At 32.1% G+C, this 26274-nt stretch overlaps 1 protein-coding gene across 1 annotated transcript; it reads right to left on the bottom strand.

Annotated features, from left to right (window-relative positions):
* On the bottom strand, positions 1 to 26274 carry stum (mechanosensory transduction mediator stumble). Its single transcript, XM_029308923.2, is given in 10 exon segments — positions 1 to 1551; positions 1883 to 2077; positions 2232 to 2358; positions 2687 to 2903; positions 3475 to 3723; positions 15779 to 17307; positions 17309 to 17526; positions 17830 to 18218; positions 18734 to 18795; positions 26075 to 26274. Coding segments are annotated over 8 exon segments (3036 nt in total). The 5' UTR covers positions 18203 to 18218; positions 18734 to 18795; positions 26075 to 26274; the 3' UTR covers positions 1 to 1423.

Below are 26274 nucleotides of genomic sequence, written 5' to 3'. Positions count from 1 at the left end.
AAAATTGACGTAAGTAATATATTTTCATATTTACAACAATCGTATATGTAAGTATAATCGAGTAGTTGAGTAATTTGTGTATATAATGCGCTTGTAAAAATATAAAGCGCGTTTTTCAAAACTTTATTAATTATCTCATCGATATCGTTTTAAGGCCACTTCTTCGAAAATTGTGGTAATCTATCTCCGAAGATCGATTTTAATCAATGTATATAAATCTAATGTCTACTCACCGAAAAAAACTCCAATATCGTTACCATCATCGCTAATGATCTGCTTTTCGTAAATCATTCTCATTGATGCAACGAGTACATTTTGAAAAAAATGTTTAAGATGCTTTCACTGAAAGCGATTAATCTTCAAGGACGTCTTCGGATTTTTTAATAGGCCACGAGCTTCTCACGCACAAGCGCTGTCTTTACAAAAATTGAACTTTTCATCGACAAGGATGAAAGTTTCCATTGTGTAGAAAAATACAGAGTGTTTGCAAAGTCTCTGTTTATATTATATAGATATCTTAATTTTAATTTTTTTTAATTTTACAAGGAGATTCCAAATAGGATTATTGAAAACGGCATCTGCAATGAAATTCTTAATGAAGGTCGAGAGTTTTAAATTCTCTATTAACTTGGTAAAAGAGTAATCTTCTTTCTTTAAAATTCCTAAAAAATATTTACCGAAATTAATAATATCATAAAAAATAGTCGATTATTTATTTCAATTATTTATCGAAGTCAAGAAATTTATTTTTTTATAAAATGGAAGATGCCGACAATTAAAAAAAAATTATTACAGTATAATAATTCTGACTTCAATAAAAGGAAACTTTTTATAAATATCTTGCACAAGAATCTCGGTGAAGTTTTCTTTCGAAAAATTTTTCTGAATTTAGAATTTTGATATTGCATTAAAACAAAATAAACTATACGAAAGAAAAAATTTTTATACGAGATTCATATTTATGCGAGATTCTTATATTTATAGCTTGTATTTCATAAAAATAATTTTAATTTAAAAAAGTCTTAGTTCTTATGAAAGATAGCGAGGAATGAATAATGCAAGGAAAAAGGTAAAAAATTTCCAATTATTTCAATAATTTATGGCCTTTTTCCATTGCCTATTTGCCAAACTTATTTTGTATGGTTTAATATAAAGTGGGTTAAGTTTTTTATTTAATTTTCACCTTTCGTCGTGACTTAATTGCAGAGAAAAATCTTCATCGATTGAAATATCTCTCTTAATATCGTCTTATAAATATATAATCATTATTATAAGCTGCACCAGCAATATTATTTTATTCAGACGGACGATATTTTTCAATTCAGAATGATTTGTATCAAACGAGGCACGAAAACTTGTCGAACAAGATATAAAATGTCTTTAGACAATTGGAAAATGATCATGGTCTCCTCTCTATAATGCATTATCGTGCTCTTTCCATCTCTCGTAAAGCTTGACTCGGCACACCAGGAGGCAGTGGACCCGATTCGCCTCCTCTGGCTTCAGGATCATTGCTGGCAGCTTCCGAAGCCTTGAATCGTTTGTATTTCCCTACAACGTGGCATTTTTTATGTATAATGTCATATACAATATATTAGTCCAGAAAATTTGAGACTTTGATTTTTACTAGAATTATAAAAAGCACAAATATCAAACAATAATTTCTTTCTGAAATAATTTATAAATCAATTTCAAATTATTTTATAATAATTAATCATTAATTTTTTACATCAAAAAGTAGTTTTAAAAAAATTTTTTTTAAAGATTATTATTATGTATAATCAAACTTGGAACAATTTGTAACTAATGTTAAATATTTTTTGTATATAATCTGACAATTAGACGATAATTTTATTTGAATAAATAATCAGAAGATGCTTACTAGCTAAGCGAATCATGGTGACACCCCACCAAATGCTCCAGCCCCATCCAACAAGACAGAACAAGACGGTAAACAATTGACCAACACCCACGACAAGATTGACAATAAGTGAACCCAGTCGTGACTTTGGTCCGGCAACGGGAGAGAATCGCGGTTGTCCGGTACACAAATTGAACAGGCCGCTCCAAATAGTTCCTAAACGAAAAAAATAATCGATTGTATAAAAAAAATAGTAATTTAATATTGAACGAAAAAATACTTAAACATTTTTTCAAAACTAAAAATTAATTTTATAAAAAATACATCATTTCTAAATATAAGAAAATAGTATTAATTGTTAAAATCGTACCTGTGCCTGGTAATAAAACATTCCACATTAAGCAAAACCAGGCGAGAGGAACCGGAAGGCAAGGAATGGCGCCACGCATAACAGAATTATGTTCCACTAGAACATCTGGTAACTTGGACTTCGGCTCCTGCGACATTGCATCAAATTCTCGTAAATAAGATAACGCGACTTTGGATAATGCGTTTCTAGGATATTACATATCTACGTTGATCAATCTTCGTTGTATTTCATATTCAAGGTAGTTATTCGAGAGAATAACAGTTCATCCCTTATTCCTCCAGTTAAAGTTACATACATATTTATTTCTTTTATTTAGATTTAGTATGCAATTTTTAGAAATATTAGAATTAATAAGAAGGAACAATTGCAATTTTTTACGTGCGAATAAAGCAAAGTGCTGATTTTATTTTATTCGACAGGATATAGTTGTTTTGATTTTTCAACACCTTACGTACCTCCGACAAGGGTGGCGGCGCTACACTCGTAAGACTGTGCTTGGCACGTGTATTTTTTGTGCGTTGTTGCGTGTCTGCGCGCTTGCAACTGCAACAGCCGAACACGCGACGGCAAATTGCACCGCATCTTCTCTCCGGCGGGCAGCAAACAATAGGCTCGGCAGGAGCGACTCTGGATTTTCTTGAACAACACTTGATATCTCGGAATCCAGTGCATCTGTTATAGAGAAAAGTATATCGCGCGATGCAATTTTCATTTTCATCCTAAGATCTGTTAGTCAAAAATTCTTAATAACTCAAGCGCACGCAAGCTCAAAAGTCATTGTAAAGTTTCTAAAAGATTAAGATAACTTTTGATAATCATTAATTAAATTAACAATATTCAACAAAAATGCGATAGAGAATTCTGTAATTAAAATCCAACTGTCGAAGGATAAATCGCGAGGCTGGAAACTTAAAATCGATAGAATAGCGAAGTAGAGCGGCATAGATAATAAGGCAAGATTACAAGAAATCGAGCCTGAAACATTCTAGAAATAAGCTCATGGTTAAGCAAATAATAATAAATTACAGAATGATCGAAAAATATTTCTACTCATATTTTTGCAATGGATATTTTTTTCATTAGTTATCCTATATACGTCATTTTATGCCTTCAAAAATTGTTCCATACTATTAATATAACATTTTATATATATATATTTATTATATACATATATAATAATCTGATAAAATAAGCGCATGCGACTTGATCATGAAATTCTAATAGTTAAACGATGGTTTTTCACCTGCATCGCGACTTTAATTTCGACCAGCAAGACAACGCGTTCGTTTCAGGCGGTGTTGGAAGTGGCGATGGAGTGTCGTTAATCACCATTATTCGCTTTTGATTCCTGGTCCATAGACCCTTGGGGTCTCTACGACAGGCCAGACACCTCATGCCGGAGCAGCACTTGGAGTACCGACTCAAAGACCTCTTCCAACGCGCCAATAGCTTTTCGCTACCTTGTTCCTTTTCGTTACCGGAAGCCAGGACACTACAATAAAAATATTGAGACATACCAGTACTAAATGTTACCATATTTGCGGAAAAAAGCTATGAAAAATACATACATTTAAAATTTTAAATAACATGGTTCTTACTTTTTTTCTGTATCCAATAAATAATAATTGTTGATATTATTATATATCAATATATGTCAAATTATAGGAATATATATATTGCTTAAAAATGTATTGAAAATAAGAGAGATCAAAATAAGGAATCGTTCATATATATATTATTTAATTTATTTTATGCAGCATAAATGTTCAACTTTTTAATCCCGGAAGATTATTATCGATTTTGCATTAGCTGCATAGCTATTAACACTTATATACGTCTGTATACACGTATGAGTCATGTGTAAAATGTACATTCTATATATATAATATCAGAAAGTATTGATTACATTTAGCTGTAGATGAAAAAGGTCTAGATTATTCATGGGGCATAATATTTGAATTGAATTAAAAACGTACACTGAAAAAGAATAATGTAAATTTTATCAAAGTATTAAATCGCATTTTATGTTACGACAATAATGAGTTTGGTATAGTTTACATTTATTTTCAAATAATTTTCAAAGTTAAATGGATAAAACGAAATAACTGCAAACCACTAAATGCACGGTAAAACGCAAACATATTTTATGATGTAAGATATATATTTTCTAACTCAACCATCCACGGATCAAGCTCCGATGAAAAACGCAAGATCCCCACATATAGTAAACTTAATCACATCACAAAAACCGCATCCCTAGAGCCGCGCAGGTCTCATCCCTCTGTCCGCGCATGCAATCGCAGTCTGAAAAACCCCTTACCTAAACACAACTCCTTCGCAGGGTAGAGAACCAATTTCCAGAAGCTCAGGAGATAATCGGTAGACGTCGACGGCACGATCGCGAAGCTCGAAATTGCGATAGGCACGCGTCCGATTAATTTTTGAGAGAAGCAAAAAGAACATTGGCGACGGAATATAGCGACGAATTGATGATCAGAGGGATCGCAGCAACTCGCGAGCGAACTATAACGAGGATCGCGCGACGTTTCGTAAATCAACGAGTGGCCATCACTAGCGGCTGGCCTCAGGTGACTTCGGTCAGTGATTGCGGTTGCCGCAGTCGCGGCAGAACGTGGCCGCGAAGGGCGGCTAGGCGAGGGTGAGAGAGACGAAGTCGGCTGGTCCCGCACGATCGGTCACGCGAAGATTTTCAACCCCCTGCGGCTCCTCGAAGCCAGTTGGCTGGCTGACCACGAAATCGATACGCGCGACACGAAGTTCTTTACCTTAACCGGCCGGTTTTCAAGGCGGTCCCGGCCGCGGCCGATTTTCCTCCCGACGCGACGCGTGTGTCGCGACGCGCGTGTCGCGATTATAGGGGCTTTAAAGTTGCGCTTGTAATTCGTCGTCACCTTAACCCTTAAGCGAGAGCGAGCACTTTCGCTCATTGAAAGAAGGCCGATCGTTATCGAATTTTTTTTTTTCAGATTTAAATTATTCCGAGAGTTTTCTCTCGGAAATAATAATGATATTTATGTTTTAATTACATGATGAGGAATATGTGAGAAATGTTCTAAATACATGTATACCACTGTAACAAAAACTGACCTTGAATATGTAAAGAGGAAAATGCACATTCGACGAAAGCTTCGCGATTATTTTTGATACATTGTAATATAAGACGTTTTTTTTAATTTGATGTATATCGTTTACAAATACATGTATACATGTAATAATTAATTTTTATCATCATTTTATTTTTTAATCCTAGATTTTATTTTATCCTATCGTAAGATTTGGTTAAATGTGTATAATGTTATAATGTTTATTGTACATTGAATGTATAATAAAATGCTCAATATAATTTTTAATAAATCTGGAAGAATTAAAAGTTAATTATTTCGTGAGAAACATATGATTCCTTGTAACTATTCATTGTTAATTTTATAAATCACAACTAAACTAAACTGGCAAACATTAAAACGGCAACCACCAATTCTATCGTCAACTCGCGATATTATTATGCAGTGAAAAAAATTATGCGCGACAACAGCGTTCTGCGTACGCTAATAAATTACGTTATTCAACATTCAACACGCTCAACATGCATACTGATGCATTTGTTACGCATTTTCATGCGAAAAATTTTTACTGCGTGAAAAAAGTTTTTTATATCAACATATATTATACGAAATGTTGTTCACATATAAAAGAAATTATTTAGTTTCATTAACCTAAACTTTTATTTTACATTCCTCAGTAAAGAATCAAATCTGAAAAGTGGCGTTTTTATATTATTTTTGTTTATCAAAAGATTACTCCAAAATAAATGTATTTCTCTAAACAGAAAATGTCTCTTGACATGCTAAAATCAATTTGAGAAGGATTAACCCTAGTGGCATACTAAAGATACGGACGATTACACCGGCTGCATTACGATTCACGACACGCTAGACAAAACTATTAAAAGTTATACTTGTCTAAAAGTTCGTATCTAACAATTTGCACGGTTGATTAAAGGGAGAGAGGAAAAGCAGCAAAAGCACGCGCCTGATATTTCGCGCAAAATGTGGCGTCATTAAAGCACAAATACCACGGTCTACTTCGACTTACAATTAGATAATTTTACCGAACACTTTCCCCATAATCGCGCCGTTAATGAGAGCAGAGAAAGTTCGCGCACAGATTGTCCTGGGAATTAAAACAACTTCCGGTTAATTTCTGCATGTGCGTTATACGATGTAATTCACATTGCCCACAACAAGCGTAATTAATTTAATTATTTTCTCAGATCGCACAATCTTGCGCGCATTACCGTAACAATGCGTATATGTTATGTCGAAAAAATAACGCGTGATAATTTCCGCTACTGTCCTCTTGTTTTTTCTTTATTGCTAAATTTAAGATCGTTTAACTTTAAATTTAAACTTAACGTGTTTTTTTATATATATTTAGATAAGAAAAGAATATATACAGTTTTTAGCTGTAATTAGTAAGAATTAAATATTAGATCAAATACAAATTAAATTTTCAAAGTATTAATAAAATATCCACAAAATGCAAAATATCTAGAAATCAATAAAATATGAAGAATATTACGAAAGTGGTTTAATAGTGTGATTGCAGCCAAGTTGCGTGTAAAACAGCTCTTTCCGAAAGGTAAACTCGGACGCAATGAATGCATGCCATACTTAAAATTTACGACAGGAATTATTTCGTGTCGCGCGAGGGGTATTATCATTCGCACAAATTTTAATAACTATCGTAATGATAAAATTATAGCTCGTCGCGTTTCCTTGTAAAATTCCACTTGTATGGTGCCGTATAAAAATATAACGAGAACAATTTTCTTGAAATCTTTCTACATACGCATATAAAAAACTCACAAAAAAGTACAAAAGGTGAGTGAATTATTTGCAAGTATAGTACAATCTAATGTTAATGTTCGATAATGATTTTAGAGTACGCCTATTTCATCATAGAATTTTTTACAATTAATATTTGAAGATTCTATCTTATGGATACATTCTGTAAGTTTGAGAGATATTTTTTATTTCGTCATAAAAATTGATTTTTTACTTAGGACGTTATTACTCCAACGCTTTTATTTAATAATTGTATCAGAAAATATAAACTTCTCAATTTAAGAACAGTATAAAAAAAGAATAATGTAATTAATATGCCAAATTTTATAACATGTAAAAACATATTTATCATCATAGAATTTTTTACAATTAATATTTGAAGATTCTATCTTATGGATACATTCTGTAAGTTTGAGAGATATTTTTTATTTCGTCATAAAAATTGATTTTTTACTTAGGACGTTATTACTCCAACGCTTTTATTTAATAATTGTATCAGAAAATATAAACTTCTCAATTTAAGAACAGTATAAAAAAAGAATAATGTAATTAATATGCCAAATTTTATAACATGTAAAAACATATTTATCTGTTTATTTTCTTGACGATTAAATACTTGAGTGTGATTCTTTAATGCAAACCTCTTGCAATTTTGTACTAATTGCTACAGCATGGAAATAAATACATGCAAACATCGTTTATTTATAACCTGCATGATGCTATCTACGAATTAAAAATAGTTTTTCTAATCAAATTGATGAATAAATCAACGTATCAATATTTTAAAAAAATATAACACATCAGAAAGAAATATAAAACAAATCGAAATTAAGATATACATTATATTTCTGTCACAAAGCGCAAAGATTTATTTTATGACATGTATATTAACCGTTTTATATCGATTATCAAATTTTAAATGCAAATAAAACCACTCGATGTATAGATATATATAGACACACGTTAAATTTCCCTGCAATTTTCCTCCTATTGTATAGAAATTTTCTTACAATTTTCCTTCTATTATACAGAAATTAGAAATTATTCTCCTATTTTATTAACATTGCAAATTAATCGACCTATTTGATATATTATTTATGGTCTGTTGTTACAGGATATATAGAATGCAATTAGCTTAATCTGGAAGGTTATTAATTATAAAGGAATGGTTAGAGGAAAAAGAACGAAAGAATTGGATTCAAAGAAGGCAAGTGTATAACGCTATGCAAATTACATTAAAATTCGTTTCGCTCGATCTTTAATAACGTACTTTTGCGTTTAATATTTTCGCGTTGTACGGCGTATACCGTGACGTTTTCCGCACGCTATCAAAGATTAGCGGCTCAATTACGTCGAATTGTGGGAAATGGGCTAGTTTACATAAAAAACTTAAAAGCTGCAAAGGTACTTTAATAAAGTGAAGGAGAAACATATATGTGCAATCATAGTGAAATTATATAGCTTATTTATAAACGCGACGTATAATAGAATAAAATGAGCACATAAATATTGCTATGACAATTAACATTAATTAAGAGAATTAATTAGACTAATTATACGAAATTATTGAATAACATGTCTCTTTATATTGTTCTAAATAAGTTAAATATAAGTTAAAAAAGACTCCAATATTGGAATATAATCAATATCTTTAATATTTTATAATTATAAAAAAATTATAATTAAAAAAATTATTTAAAAAAATTTTTTTCAATATTTATTTTATTTTTTAAATTAAAATTAAGAAATTGATAAACGTACAAAATATTCACTCTTTATTAATATAAAATAAATTTTTTAAATAAATTTGTAATATATTTAAGAAAAAAAAACAAAAATTGGCAAGTAAAACAATAATATATCTTAGTGTAAAAATTCAATTTAAATTAAGATATACCTAATACTGCAATAAATAAATTTAATATTGCATTTTTGTCACATTTTGTCACGCACAAACTATCTCTATAAATATCTATCTTCATAAATACCAATATATTTATGTGTAAGAAAGCACTTGTATACCTGATAACATGTATGACTCAACTTAGGATGCAGATCAACCAACTAATAATAAATCGGATTATCGCGTGATATGAGAATATGTGCTCTCTTTCGCCGTGTTCTTTCGAATCCATTAACGAGTCTCTTGTTTAATAATTTAACATTATCAATTCTGAGAGATATTCTTTTTTATGAGAAATAAAAGTTATTTTCTGCATACATATATACATTGCGTTTTATAAAGCAATCGATGTGATAATGGCTAGCGATCAATCAGTGCCTCGATCGAAAGCTCGCCGGGGCATCCCCTGACAAATAACCTCGGCCGATAGATCGACACAATGAGGGAATCGTCATATCGAATAAATGGCCTGCGCTGAGAAAGGGGAAGACGAGAAAGACGGCGCGACCGAAAATTGACGTAACGTGGCAATGTGAAATGACCGGCGAGGCGTCGCGGCTCGTCGCGTGCGGCCAAGGTCGAAACGCGCCACCACCCGTATTTCATTCGCTCGGCCTGTGTGTTCCCGTTTCTCTTTATAGCTCTGCTCGACATCCCAAACTTACCCCACGAGGGCACTTCTTCTAATTCGCCGATTGTTGATTGCGAGGCAAAAATCGGCGCGCGAGCCTCCTAAAGCTTTTATCGCTAGTTGGTCGCGCGTTATTCAATTTGTGTGGACAGGTTTGATCGATATCGATATACTATACACTAGCTGACGTCAAAATGTTCGGGATATTCTTTTCTTTCGTCTCAGAAAGCTAGCTTTACGCATTTACACTGCTCTTTTATATCGATAAAAAAAGGAGACGATAAACATAATATATTAATGTTTTTTTTTAATAAAACTATTACTATTTTATCTCCAAAAATGTATATATAGAAATAATATATACAAGAATTTATATATAGAAAATCTATGAAACAGATATAATCTTAAATATTCTGATGTTGAACTTATGCAAAGGTGAAATGTGAGCAGCAGTATTTGATAGAAATATTAATTGTATTAAAATTTTTAGTTAAATAATATTAATACCTCTTTCCTCTAATTTTTAAATTTAAGAAAACATTTTCCAAAGTACTGCAGAAACCATAAAATTGCTAATATTACTAATAATTTAATCAGATGTTACTGCGAATTACTAGCGAGATTTAGTATCTTACAGCTATTACTAGCTATTATGCCATTAGTGTGCAAATTTGTGTTCAGCAATTCACTTCGCAATTCAATTAGATAAATCATTCTCCGATTAACTCGAATCTACATTAATTTTTAATTCTTATTTAAATTTTAACGGACTAGAAAGAGATGATCAGATGCGGATGGTAATGCGTTAATTTAAACAATTTTTTTTCATTGAAATTGATTAATTGTGTACAGGGCACAAATTCTTGGTACGATTCATTTTTTTAAACTGATACTCTACTATTCACATCTGGCTCTCCCTAACTCATTGAAATTTAAATATGTATTTCACATTAAAATCCTAATTAAAGTCTTAATTTTTAATTGCCCCCAAAATTAACTCCATTATATATATTTATTAGGTAATCTAACTTTTTAAATCTATTTTTTAAATAATAATCTATCTTTCATTAAAATATTTTTTCTACATATATATATAAACTGAAGGTATGTAATTTTATAATCAACTGTTGCTTAGTAAAAGAAATCTAATCAATTGTTACTTGTAAAAATAATATAAACATTTGTTATACAAAAGCATATCCACGAAAAATTATTAAATTTTATATAGTCGCGTCAATAATTTAAAGAAAACTAATATAATCGACTGTAGTAGTTTTCAAAGTAATGTAAAACATTATAAAACAAACGCACCAAAAAATCTTGAAAATAAAATAATTAATATTTAACTAGCTTTATGACAATGAAAGGAGAAGTTGATATAATCTCGAACACAGATATACGAAAAATCCTATTTTCTTACCAAGAAGAATACGGTAAGAAAATCGTTTAATAGAGAAAAAAAGTAGAATGTTAAATTTTTTTGCTGTATACATTCGCCCACACATACTGCATTTTTGCCAGAGCGACATATATTTGCGACAAGAAAAGTTTTAGCGTTCCACAAAAGTCAACGAGAGATTGTGGACGAGTTGGTTCGCGTGCGAGATCAATCGTCAGATACAAGGATGGTTTCGTACCTACACCCTCGATTTTTTTATCAAATAATTTCATTGGATAAAACTACTTTTCTTCGAAAAAAATACTGATTTCTTAAAATTAAGATATGTTATTTTTGTATTATATTTTTTATGCATTGTTTTAATAATTAGCTTGTAAAAAATTATTTTTCAAATACATTTCTTCTAATGTATATAGTTTAGCATTATTAAAATATAAATTTATATAAAAGTATATTTTATATAAATTATATGTATTTGAAAATATATTTTAATTATTTTTTAAAGTTCTGTGTCAAATTTCTTATTTCAATCGAATTCTCGCAATATTGTTAGTAACGCAGAATACATATAAATGTATATGAAAAATAACATAATAAAATGATTTATATTAAAGTTTGTATATTTTGTACATAATTAAAAAAGGATGATTTAAAATGCTTTAATAGACCATAAATATAGATGTATCGATTCTTATGCTTTCCTGCTTGCACTGCGTGATTAAGTACAATAGATCCCGAGTAATTTACAATTTTTGTAGAGTTACCCTTCATTGAATTAAGATGTTTCTTTCGCGTCGAAGTGACGCATTCTTTCAAAAGGTGCACGCAAGGATCGTAATAGGCATGTGTTCTATATTTTTAATGTATTACATAAAAGAAATGCAATTGAAAATTTATGATTAGCTTGTTATCTCGAAATTTTTGTAGACTGCCCTACTATTTTATTGATATGCTACATCTTGCGACTCTCTGTTTTATTTCTAAGGATATATCACGTTTTAAAAATATCAATTTTTGTAGAGCTACCAATGAAAATTTCGAAAGCCGATACACGTACGATTATTCGAATGATTTTCGGAATTTATTTTGCGAGATTAAAATTTGTTCATAATATGACATTAGTGAGCGAGAGAATTTATAACACCGTCACGCTATTGCAGTCTTGTGAGTCACTGGAACGTAACGGTCAGTAATATCATACAAAATTACGAGGCAAGAGTCTCTCGCGTAGAAAGAATTTAATCTTTATGCAACTAAGAGAATAATAATCGCTCGACGGTCGAACAACGCGAGACACGATTCAACATCAAGATGTTGAAGAACTGATCATCGCTGATGTCCTAATTGATCGACGCACGCAGATGTATAATGTATAATGTGCGGATTTAATAAATAATGAATGAAGTGCAACGTACCCTAAGATCTAGCGCAGATTCATTAATTATTCATTAAAATCTAATTTCGAGAATTAAAGGAAGGAAATCTCAAATGAGCTCATTATTCATAAGGTAGGGAAATTAAGTTTCAAAAATTTTATTGCGATAGATTTAATATACGATAAATAAATTTGAATAATAAATATTGATTTATTCAAGAAGGTTAGCATTTTGCAAAAATCAATCTTTAAAGGTTTAATATATTTTGATTTCCTTCTTTGTTTTTTTGCAAAATATCTTAATAAACCATTTAAGAACTTTCAAGTATCTAAATAAATATTATATTATGTTCAAAATAATCTTTGTTTTAAGTAATCTTTGTACATAAAGCTTATCGAATTAAAAAAACAACTCAATTTATGCAGTTTTCAGAAAAATTGCGCAAAATATTTACTCGATTATATTAAGAGCAAAATAATTAAAGCATCAGCAGAGTAGATTTTAGAATTTTGAAGGAAGTGTTGTAGTAAAATTTTTATAGTTAAAGCATCAAAATTCAGAGCCATTACAGCAAAAAAGAATTGAAATTTGGGAATTTTAATTTATTATCTCGTTGAACTAGCCCGCGGTAGTTCGTCGATGTAAATCCTAGCACGATCGATAGACACACCTCGGCCGCTTCGGCCAAAGGTGGAGGTTTATAACTAACCGGGGTGAAGGAACTCTTGAATCTTGCGCGAAACTATAGATAGGACGAAGTAAACTTCTTCGGCATGCTTTGTATCTCAGTTGGCGAAGCGAAAATTTTCTACAAAAGCATGTACGTCTTTTCGCTCGTATCCTACGATAATAAAATCGCGTCATGTCAGTTTCTCAACTGTGAATAATCGTTCTCGGTAGGAATACGTTTCTTGAGATTTCCTGGGAGATGAGCACAATGTGTTCTGTCCTTCATTATATATCTACATTTCCAAAATAATTTAACTTTTCCATATTAGTTCGAAACATCCTTAAGTTTGTGTTTTGCGCAATTTATAAAAAAGATTCGGTGACCGTGAAATTTGCACTATTTATACGACGGAGCGAGAATATCACAAATCTAAATTGCTTGGAGAAAGTTTTAAAGGAGGAGGAAAAGAAAAATGGAGAAATTCTTTCTTTGTCATTCGAGTAAAATAAGTTATACTCTTTTGTAGGGTTATATGTTGAATAGTTGTTATAGTATTTAAATAGCGACTACGCAAGTAGCACACAAAAGTAGAAAGCGCATATCAAGTGCTCTTATATGCAGCGAGGGCAGTCTACATAATGATATAATTCAACATTTCTTAATATTTTTAACATATTATGGAAGTACTTGAAATTTTACTTCACATCCCTGTCTTCCTCTATTAAGAAAAATAATTAATTAATTGCAACAACGTCTATCGCGCGAAATGAATTACACGATTACGCGCAATGAATTAACCAACAGGCTAATTGCCAAAATTAATTATCTTGTCAAGAATCTACCAGTTCGCATAAATCACGCGAACATAATTAAGTTTAACAGTGAATCCGTCTTGAGAAATACATACAAAGCTACGAAACTCGTATCAAACTTGGAAGTATCGTAGAACGATGAATAAATAACTGCATGCGCAGTGGAACCGCGATTTGCTTTGAGATATCTTGCGAAATTACTGCACTATTACACGATACGACGAGTGACGCGAATTACCGTATAGGTACGTTCGTCTCGATACAATCACCCCATAGGATATACAGTTTTGGCCAAAACGTATTACATATTTTTAATAAATTGCAGTGAACTAAATTATTCAACTCTGTATAGTTTTAAGAAATATCAAATTTTTATATAGAATTATAGTAAATTCAGAATTTAATTCAGAAATAAACTGATTCCAATAAAAATTTAGATGCATGTTCCACTTTAGACTTTGCATTTAGTATAAATATATTATAATACGTATTTTATTGTTGTATTAAGTTCTTTCTACAAAAAGGATATTGAAATATAAAAATACGAATATTTTTAAAATTATTTTCTTTCTATTTATTTATTTTTTAAATTTTTATCATAATATTTAATTTACATGAATACTAAACACAATCGGATTTATTATAATTTAATACAAATATTTATTTACTTTTGGCCAAAGCTGTACACAACAATATGTCAAATGAGTGGTTATAAGAGACCAAGTTTTTAGAGTATTATTATAGTACGATAAAATATGCGACTAATCATTTCATGTCATACAACTGTTCCTTAAAACAATCTCAAGTTTACATCAAAAGAAAATGTGTTCCAACAATGTGAATAAAAAATGAGCATAATTTGAAGGCTATAAACATAATTTTTCCTCTTATTCTAATAACTAGCTATATATATATTTGATTCTATACTCTCTTTCTAAATCAGAGCTTACAACTTGCGCTTAAAATCAAAATTTAAAAATAATTTATATATTTATTTTTAGAAGAAAGCTTTTCTCTATTTCTCTCAATATTTCCAAGAATTTCAGACAAGTCAAGTAAAATCAGATATTTTAAAGTGGTTGCCAGAATTAGAGGATTTCGAGAGTCTAACGGTCATTGTTATACTTTTCGGTGCAATCGTGTTATAAAAGTGATTTAGCTAATTGAGAATGATGTTTTGTTGCCGTGTCTTACCGAAATCTGCGAAAATTTCATCTTCTGATTTATCACGACTGATATCGAAATTCTACTGATATATTAGATTATATTTGGAGCAAATAGCCTTAACTCTTTCATCCATCGCATGAGCAATAATGATATAAATTAACAGAATTATGCGTGTAAACTTTAATCATCGCATCACGCGATTTGCGAAATAGAAAAATTTATAAATTCATATTGGTCGAGAGGAATCAAGTGGAGATTGTGGCTTTATAAATTCAATAAACACAAATTGTCTTTTTTATCAAAGTACAGATCTCCATAGAAACACACATTTCTGTATGTTATATTAATATATCATATCGGTTGACAACGTATAATTATTGTAAAACAAATTAACGTTATAGTCAACTACATATATGGATTAGGTTTATATTTTTCATCCGCACGTTATTACTCTTTCCGACGTTGATTATATTTAATTACAGTTTAAATAGGGTATATATACGTCGAGAGATGCTATAAAGATAGAAAGAAGAAAGAGAAACAAGTATAGAACAAATGTAGTTATAAAATATATAGCTATATATATATATAGTTATAAAAAATGTAATTATAAAAAGAAAGAGTCTAGATTTGTAATAAACTTTAACACATAATTAAAAAATACTTATAAGTACATTTATTCATGCAATATTGTATATAATTAAGTAAAATCAAATTTACTCACGTTGGCTCCCCGTTCTGTTCGATGTGGACGATGTTGCCGCTAAGTGTCTCAATCTCCTGTCGTTTCACCACGTGCACCCCCGTCTTCTCCCTCGGCGAGGACACCCCTCTAACCGTGTTCACACTCACTCCTGTATCCGTCGACCTCACGCTCTCGATGGAGCCCGTGGACGCGCCGGTGGACGATTTCAGGGAGGCGTCGCTACCGCGATTTCGGTTCCTCGTTCGTGTCACAGCACCACTGTTTACACTCGCGTTCACTGTACCGATCGCGGAATTCACGTTGTTATTACTTGCCGTTTTGCTGTTCGTTGTGTTATTTGCCGTTGCCGCGTTACTCATCGCCGTTTCCGCATTTTCGGCCGTCCTGGCAATCTTTGAGTCGTTCTCCATCACGGTTGGCATCTTATCGTTCATCGGAATCTCGCCACTGGATGCTATCTTGCTCCCCGCGGAGCTACTCTTCGCTTCTATCGTTTCCGGTTCTTCCAGAGTCTTTCCGTCGCTTTGCTTAGATCCACGGGTGTTCTGATTGTTTTTCCCAGAACGCTGGTTTGCAGAAGATTGATTGGAACGCTGATGAGCTGAATCTTCACCGTTTATCCTGACAGTTTTCGTCGATTGACCGATGCTGCCGCTCTTCGTATGTCCTACGGTGTTGTTTTCTGCATTGGCGGAAGAGTCTTTATTATCGCTTCCAGAATTATTACCTGTTTGATTTGCCTTGACTGATTGATTTTCGACGGATTTCTGGTTCATTGATGTTGTATTTTGCGTCGAACCGGGCATTGGCGATTCCCCCTTGAGTGCGGGAGAGACGGATCTGGACATTCCTTCAGATCGTTCCTTCTGATTCGGCTCCACGAGAAGCGTGTTCGCGTCGATGTGCAGGGGCTGCACTGCGGTAGTCGTCGTGGTATTCACCAGACGTTCACTAGATGTGCCGATCGTTTGAGGAGTTTGCTTCAGTAGATTTGCGAGATCCATTTCATCCATATTGGCGGAGGAATTCCCATTTATCTCGTTTTCTTTCGAATTCGGTTCGGGCGATCGACCATTCTGAAGAGATTGGCTCGCTGTTTGCTTATCACTTTTGCCTTCAGCCACAGCTTTATCCATCTTTACGAATCTTTCCGAGCTCTCCTCGGGCATCGAAATAAACCTGCTGGTCTTTGACGAGCCATTCGTCTTCAAAGGAATCTTGGACGGCGAAAGAACGCGTTCCTTGCTGGAGTTTCTATTCTGCTTATCTCTTCGAGTGGTAGCGACATTGTTCTTCTGCGGCGACATCTTCGACGTCTTCATAGAAGATTGTCTCGAAGTAGAGTTCTTACTTCTTGTGTTCGATTGAGAGGTCGCATTCTCCGGTTTCGTCGGGGTGCCTTGTATCGGCGAAAGTCGCGTCGAAGCTTTCGTCGTCGTTTGTCGACGCATCGTTGTCGAATTGCTGCTGAGATTACTAGTGGAGTTGGAAATAAAACGTGCTTTAGACTCGGCAAAATTCGTACGACTCTTGGAGTCGGATTTATTTCAAACGCGTTTTAGAATCATTCAGTCGCGTCTTCGAGTCGCTCGCATTTAATCGATTTCGCGAATTCGAGACATTCAATCGCGTCTTTGAGTCAACTCGACGACCGATCTTCGGTGATGGCGAACGTTCGTCGGCTTTCGTCAAGGAAGTGGATCGTTGACGATAAGTAGGCTGTGGTATCAAACTTCTTCTAGGACTGTTTTGTTGCGATAGCGAAACTGTAAAAGATAAATGATTTGACAATAACAAGATCAGATCATTAGTCCGAAGTAAAGTATAGATTTTGTCAAAGCAGCTGTCATTATTAAATTTTTATTTTGGACATGAAATATGTATAATAATAAATTACGCTTAAAAAAATCAAATTCATTCCAACAACAGAAAACTTCGAAAATCATCTACACATGTGATCTGAAAAATTACATCTTAATACCTTATATTATATATTTTTAAATATTTTTAAAATTTTGAAAGCTTGCTATATGAAAATTTGATACGCCGTGATGATATTTCCAACCTACCCCTTCGCTCGATTCTGCGTCGACGTCCGTCCCCGGCGACTTCCGGCGACTGCGGTCTCGACATTGAGCGAGGAGGTGGTCCCTTGAAACCACGTCCACGGAAAGGCGAGACTCTTCCCGTGGACAAGTTGGACGTCGCATTGTCTGGACTTGTCGGTCTAGACTCGGCAAGTATCACGAAACTGGTACGACGATGTGCTCTGCCGGAGGACGTCGATGACGGAGCGATCTTATAAGGCTCGGGCGCGCGCGGCGGCGGCGGCACTGCCGCGGAAATCGTCGGCGATAGATAAGCGGTGTCGGGGACAGCCAACACCCGAAAGGATGGTGGGCCCTGCCGCGCGACATGGCCGTCATGATCGGTTCGCCTCATTCTTACGAGGCCCTATCTTATCATTGGAAAATCATGACGTAAATACAATTGATCTGTCAAAATTAGTTGCATTAATCCCCGAATTTAAGAATTGAAATAATGATTTTAAAAAACAACTAAAAAAAGGGAAGATTCTCTTTTCTCATTCTATCGGACGAAGAAAACTACAACTTTTTATTATTTTTAAATGATAAGTTTATACATACACATAATTATAATATTAAATAATAGAAGATACTAATATATAATTTATAGTATCCATACAATAAATATATGTATTGCATTCAAATTCGGGGATACTGCGCATATATCCATTATCAGATAATATCTAATGAATAATTTGTTCAGTTTCACATCTAGATTTCTATATTTAATATATGAAAAATTAATTTAGAGATTATCATAATAATTTTCAATGTTTAACACATGTTATTTGTTTCTTGTTTCATTGTATTTTTCTGAAAAACATTTTTATGCCTCCATTATTCTTTGTTTTCTAATTTATTCTTTTTTAAACTTAAGCTTTTGTACCTGGTGCCCTTCATGCAGATCGCTGAAGTGAGAGGGACGCCAAGATCTGCCGTTACTCTCACCTGCAAAAAGTAGAAATCTTTACTGAGAGAGATCTTTATGGAGAGAGTGCATAACCATTTTAAGGATAAACGGAGAAATTTTTATTTCGATGGTGATTGAGATAGTGCGAGATTGCGGTTCCGCGCAATGGTGCATGCGCGGATGGAAAATGCAATTGCAGAAATAGAAAGAATCGGTCAACCATTTTAATCAATCGATAGCTCGCAATAGTTGTGTTGAAATAAATTAAACCATTTTCGCATTTTTTTCTGTATTTATTTCGCTCATCGAGATAAAAACAAAATATCCATCCAACATTATTTCAATATTGATTTTGTCTTTGCAATATTATAATAAAATTTAATTAAATTTAATTAAATTTTTAATTAAATTTAATTTATTAACAAAGCTATGTCGAAGCAGAAATCAAGGAATAGATCATGAGAATAGATAGCAAATTTTATTCGAGATGTTAGATGCTTTTTCCCTCCTTTAAGGAAGACTCGACGCGGCCAACAATTACGAACGCGCGTGTAATTATTCGTTCTGTGCGGCTTAATACTCTTCTCGACAATGAGAGTATCCACAGCGGATACGTGAAATACATGTTATTCACGCTCTCGTAGACGATCTGTCTGAGCAAATTTATCGTGCTCACCAGGACGCTGCTGAACTACATTCTCGACGCGGTCGACGCATCACACAAAGTTATTTCTTTATAATAAAGAAGTTGCACCAAATATGTACTTTCCAAATCCAACAAAGCCGAAACTCAAACTACTTTCAATCGTCATCGAACTGCCCGAGTGAAACAACTCATCGCGTGATAGCGATAACCTGTTGATAATTTTTGACTGCGGCTAAAATTTGTTATTTTCGTCCCGATATCGTCATTGAATAAATTAAATTAATTCGATCGTGCTGTACTTGATAGTATTATTTTTTTTAATTGTACAATATTATACATTTAAAAAATATACTTTAAATTTTTACTTGAACGAGAAAATGTTGTAGAAAGAAAAAAAAGAAACACGCGCACTTTTCTTAAATTATTTAAAATATATAAAATGTAATGAAAATTAAAAAGGATATTCATATAGACATATAAAAATACGAACTAGTACTTAAATGACCAAATATATCTTGATTGCGGCAATGTTTTACACTTAAAATTTAGATCAGGACAAATGTGGGAAGTGTCCGTTGTCTAATTTATCGCACAGCTGCTTGTTGCAATAGCAACCGAGTGATTTATAAGTATCATTCGCCACGAATCAATGGACAAACAAGTACGAGCATGAATACATCGTAAATTCTAAAACCAGAGACGGACTCAAAGCACGCGCGTACACAAACGGCCTCCAGCAATTAATTCCTTTAAATTGTAAATAGAAAGCATGTATAAGTATATAAATCAATGAGTACAAAATATGCAAGGATTGCAGATTCGAAATCCGCTGGAGAAACAGTTTTATAAAATCGCTAATATATTTATTCTCTCTCTAAAACTAATTCATGTTCTTATTTAATCTTATATGTAATTTATAAATTTTCTTTGTTTAAATCTAAATTTTTGTGGCTTTTTTATTGTTCAAAAATTCAAGTTAAATCATATTTGATCTATTTTTTGATGAATTTTTGTACGCGCGTAGAAACTAATTAATCATTGGTTTACTCTGTGGCTTTTATTCGACAATAAATTCGTGTGGTTTCCATAATTTTCCGCATCCGCTTATATACTGATGCACCGTGCACTCTACGTAATTACCATCGTATATCAGTAAATGCACTGTGAACAATTGCATTGTGAAAAAGATACAGCGTCCGAAATAATACAGATTTCTTAGTGCATACTTTCACTCATCATGACAGCTTCTAAATTGTCTCATTAAATGAAATTGACGAGATACCTTTTGTCATTATCATTATAAACTTCATTATCATTGAAATTTGAAATTTCTATCATTATTTGGCTACGCTACATTTAACGAATAGAAATTTAGTAATTTAAAGAACGCGAGAAATATAGAAATTTGTAATTTGTTTGTAATCGTATTCATTTTATCATTAATTAAACATTATTTTGTTAACATACATATCGATATCATAATAAATGTAAAATTTGTATATGAAACTGTTAAAACATAAAACATATTAAGTATTTCTCGTATTGCATTTAATTACAAACGTTTTTGTAAGAGGGAAATTAATTTTATCGCATTGCAAAATAAAACTTTTATTTTAATTATATATCACTTCTATTTGACGTATTAATAAACATTCAGTATAAATCTTTCTTAATATAGGTTTAGTATCTGAATCAGTATCTAAATATATCATTAAAGTCTTGAAAATTCGATAGTAGATAAAGTCGATAGTATTTCATATCACTTTATGTAATTTTGGATTTTCGAAATATCAGTGTATCTTTCATGCGCAAAATTTTATGTCATAACGCAACTATATTTACTTGCTTCGTCCTCGATTTCGCTTATTATATAACGTTAGACTTTCAGTCATTGTCTGAATAGCGCACCTTTAATATGTAAAATGTAGGACTAATATATAGAGTCATTTTAAATTATAGAGTCATTGTTTGAATACCGCACTTCTACATAACGCGCAGATTTCACCTTTAGTTATTGTTTGAATACGGTAATCGATCACCAGTCCGACGCTTAAATTTAAATAAGAACATCGTGCATGCAGACCCGATTGCCGCCACGGTTTCGAACATAAATTGCAAAAGCATGTAAAACAAATTATATACCGAATATTCGCCAATCAATTATGATGGCGAGTGCAATAAAACTATCAGTTTGATTATATTTGAAAATATTAAACAAAACTAAACTTGTCTAGTCGAGCCAGATAGCTTTAAATAGCTTCATAATGAATTGAATAAAAAATTCAATTCTTTAAGAATAACAGAAGTGAAATATAATTAGAACAAAAGTTTTATTTTGCAATGCGATAAAATTAATTTCCTTCTTACAAAAACGTTTGTAATTAATTTAGAAAATTTTATACAGATAATATTTACTTTTGATCTAAAACTTATTTTAAAATGTTATTTTAAAATTTTCTTTTAAATGTTCGAAGAGTTCTAAATAGCATTATTTTTATAAATCTTGCACAAACTATCTAAAATATTACTTGTATAATTTTATTCTATTCGACAAAACAATATATTACAGTATTTCTAAATCTTTTCCACAATTTTGTTTCCAACACAGGCATTCAAAGAATTTTTCGTCTCACGTCCTAGTGACCGATAAAGCGCGAACAATTTGCCATGATGAAACCGTGTGCGACTGTCGCTGATATCCCGACAAAATCGAGGAAGAAGTGCACTAAGCTGCGTCCTTAATTAACATCCATTGTATAATATTTAATTAAGTCGCGCACATCAATCGCGTCGCCTCGCTTTCCACACACAACAGCCGCGAATTCGCCGCGGCTTCTTCTTCCGCGCAATAATGCGTTCTGTCGCAACCGCGTATATCGCGTGTATCACGTAGCAAATCATAAATCTCGTCTCGCGCCTTGAAGGAGAGCGGAAAACGTTAGATCGCGGCATATGCTTCGGGGTCAACGACTCGCTTTTACACCTGCATTTAGCGGCCGGACGGCGGAACATTTGCGTAACCGTTGATTCTTTCTCCCGAAACGCTTTAATTGCTTTGGTCGTCCATTAGGACACAACTAATACAACAGTTTTTTTCAACCGTTAAGCTACTGGCCTTGAAAATATTCTCCAATTAATTAAAAAAAATGGATCTTTTTATTATTAGAAAAATAACCGTTCTTATGGATCTCTCTTCAGGAAAATCAATTCTTGGCTTCTTTCAGTTAAGATGTATTCATTTTATTTTTAAATGAGCTTTGTACGCGTTATGTGCTGGAACATGATTTAATTTAATAAAAATATATTTTTTTCATTGTATTATTTCCAGATTTATGATAAGTGCAAATTTTAATTGGAAATTTATAGATGAAAGAAAAAGATTATAATAACACTTCTGCAATTTTAATCTAATATCCGATATTTTTCATTGAACTAATGTTTATATTTTATGAACTATTCTTTGAATAAAGTTAAAATATGTATATATATTTTTTTATATTCATATATTCCAAATTTTTTTCATAATTCATATATTCCAAAATTCTTCTCCTTCAATTTTATACTACTATTAAAATTCCATATTTTGTTTCTGCAAGAGACGTAAAAAGCTCGATATGTGTATCTTTTCATAAAAAAAAAGATATTAATGCTAGTGCGTTTAATTTTAACAAATTCGTAATATCGTAATAACGACAATATACGTAACTTTTCGAAAGTGTGGTAACAAAACTTCCAGTGATCTGAAAAGTCTTCCTGATGTATGCAGCAGTTCACGCACCGTTTGCACCGAGAAACGATGCGTCTACTATGCAACAATTAATACAGGATTGTACCGACCATTTTGTGCAAAATGATCGGGTATTACGCGAATGTTACACCGCCTGGAACTTCCTCGCTCTATAAATTCAGACGTACCGGTTTTTGACTACGTCTACCGCAAAAGCGATTTCTCACGTAGAAGCCTCAATAATATATATGTGTACGTATATATTAAATAATTGAGAAATCTATTGGAAATTTAAGTTTCGCAAATACATACTTAAGCGATTTTTGAAAGCGCTTATCACTTATAAATTCGCTTTTACTGGCTAATCTGGAATGCTATGATCTGGCATATTAAATAGTAGAAATTAAACCAGGAAAACACAAGGAATGTCGCGCCAAGAATATACATACATAATGATATCTCTTCTCAATTTTATATCAATAAAATAAATTGATATTTCGAACCTGAGATTTAACTTCAAATTTCACTTTAAAGCAAAAAATCTTTTTATTTAAAAAATTGGATTATATAAAACAGGATATATTCTTTCTCTTACATATATTTAAATATATCTTTGTAAATGTATATATGTGTACATACATTATATGTATATTTACATATATATTTTATAATACATTATATGTACCCATGTATATATTTTTAGTATAAGAATATATCTTATATTCTATTAATATAAACTTGAATTTAAGAATATTATATATTTTCTTTTTTTGTAAATATCAAAACTTAAAAAATAATAAAATTTTAAATATTTTCCTCCTACTTTAAAAATTGTAGGAATAAGGATGTAGCTCATAAAGTTCTATTTGGCTCATAAAGTTCTCGCTTCGATTGTACCGCAACGGAAGAAATTGAGTTTCGCTCGAAGAAACTGGCGCGAATTAGAATGCATTGCGATGCGCAAGATAAAAAATGCCTTTTCATACTGTTGCATGTGTGTTTGAATGTATTTTTCGCTCTAATCCAAAGATCATAAAATATAAATTTTTACGCGCACATGGACAGGCGCATCGAACTCGCGTGCAAGTCATTATCACGACTATATACTCCAAAGATGATTGTTGAAGAATATTCAAGGCCGCATGGTCATCGATAAACGCAGCCTTACAGTGCAATTTTAAAATATCCTATAATCTCAACTTATTAATTTATATTTGGATTTCTCAAACTATATACATTTTTGCGCAATTTCAAGAACGACATTTATTTTTGCTGTTGCGTATTGTTTATTATTTTCATGTTTCTTAATTATATGTAGCATTTTAATTATTATCCTGTAAGTATATTATATAAATTTGTTATTATATAAAAATACTTTTTTATTTTGTATTATTTATACTTATTTACTACTCTCTTGCTAATTCTTTTTTGTTTGAATTAAATTATGCTTTAAATTGTATCGCGTAAATCAAATAAACAAAAGTTCTGATTGATAATGTAGCAAGTGTGAAGAATTAATCGTCCTCGTTAAAGTATAAAATAGCCCCAACATTTTGAAAGGATCGATACTTAAGAAGATTTTTCGTTCGCACGAGGCGCCGCCTCTTATATCGATCTGATTCAAATTCAAGTACGTAGACCGCGCGAGCAAACAATCAAACGTGTAAAACTTTCCCGGGCTGAATGAACGAAGCGATTCACGCGATTTTTTAATCTGATTCAGTGAATTCTTAGCGATATAATTGTTACGTCTCTGGGAAACTGTGTCGATCTCAATCATTCAAGATCAATTAAATCACCTTTGAATTAGGTTTTATCCAATGCCAATAATAACATGTGTATTTACATATAATTATTAAAATAGTACTATCAAACTTAGAGCAAATAGGTTATTCAGTTGTTTAGAAAAACGCAAAGAAGCCATTTTTTTATGAAGGCAATCGAATCAAAAAATCATTAATATATATGTTAATACATATTTTAAATGTAAATTGTAAACATATTATATATATATACATACAGTATTTAATATAAAAATAAATACTGTTATATGTAAATTATTATTCTGCAATCTCATTAAATTAACATGTCTATCATAAGTTCATAATTAATAAACAAATTGCGATTGACCTTGTCAGTCTAATAATAATTAAATGATATTGATAACATAAATTATAAAACAAAATAAATTGTTAAAAGTCGAATTATATAAATATGTATATACACATCATAAATAAATAAATATATATATATATATATATATATATATACACTTATTGTTAGATAAAAGAACGTTATGTCATTACATAATTAAAATTCTAAATTTACATTGTAACAGTACAATTAAAAGACAAATATATTCCTCTTTATTTGTTAATTTTTTTAAGTTAACAAACAGTTTTCGTGTCTTATAATTGCTATTAATTAACATTACTATTAGATATATTATTATTCATGAATCATACACACATATATTCTTTTTATTTTAATTTAATTTGTAATTTGATTATTTAAAAAACGTAAAAATCTGAAAGTTTATAGAGTTAGAAATCTTAAAACTGGAAAAATCTTAAAGCTTGAACAATCATTTCCTCTCCACATTGAAAATCATCAAGCATGCATCACTTAGCGATCGTTCTCCAGATCCGACGCAACAATCACCCCTAAGCGCACCTTACACGAGGACGACCTTTAACACTTTACGAGTGATTTCGATTTATTTCCTCAAAAATTATTCTAACATTTTCTGTCACAAATATCGAAGAATATCCAGCTTAAAATCTGTAACTGTTTATTGGTCAGATTCTTTTCAAAGTAAATGGGGGAATAAGAATCAAATGACAATTTACCCGCTTTTTTTTCGTTGTAAAAGACAACAAAAGGGTCACGTTGCCATTCGACTTACTGACTTTACGAAGGTAGTTGTCGCGATCCACCGTCTTACCTATCTCGCAGATGGATGGAGATGTGGTATCGCGTAGCTCGGCACCATTTACGGCGGCAATTTACCCCCCCGAGCGAAACACGCATGCACACGAGGGTTGCGGAGCCCGAGGGAAGCGCGCGCGCGCGCAGATCGCGTCCTCGGCCTCGTCGTCTTTCTCAACCTCCTCGGTCCCGACTTCGCCGCGTCCTTACGCGAAC

The sequence above is a fragment of the Nylanderia fulva genome, unplaced genomic scaffold (genome assembly GCF_048542155.1).
Source record: "Nylanderia fulva isolate GAGA-0341 unplaced genomic scaffold, ASM4854215v1 Scaffold8, whole genome shotgun sequence".
NCBI classification, from domain to species: Eukaryota; Metazoa; Arthropoda; class Insecta; order Hymenoptera; family Formicidae; genus Nylanderia; species Nylanderia fulva.
Note: the sequence above shows the minus strand (reverse complement) of the source record. Positions and strands in the feature narration are given on the sequence as shown.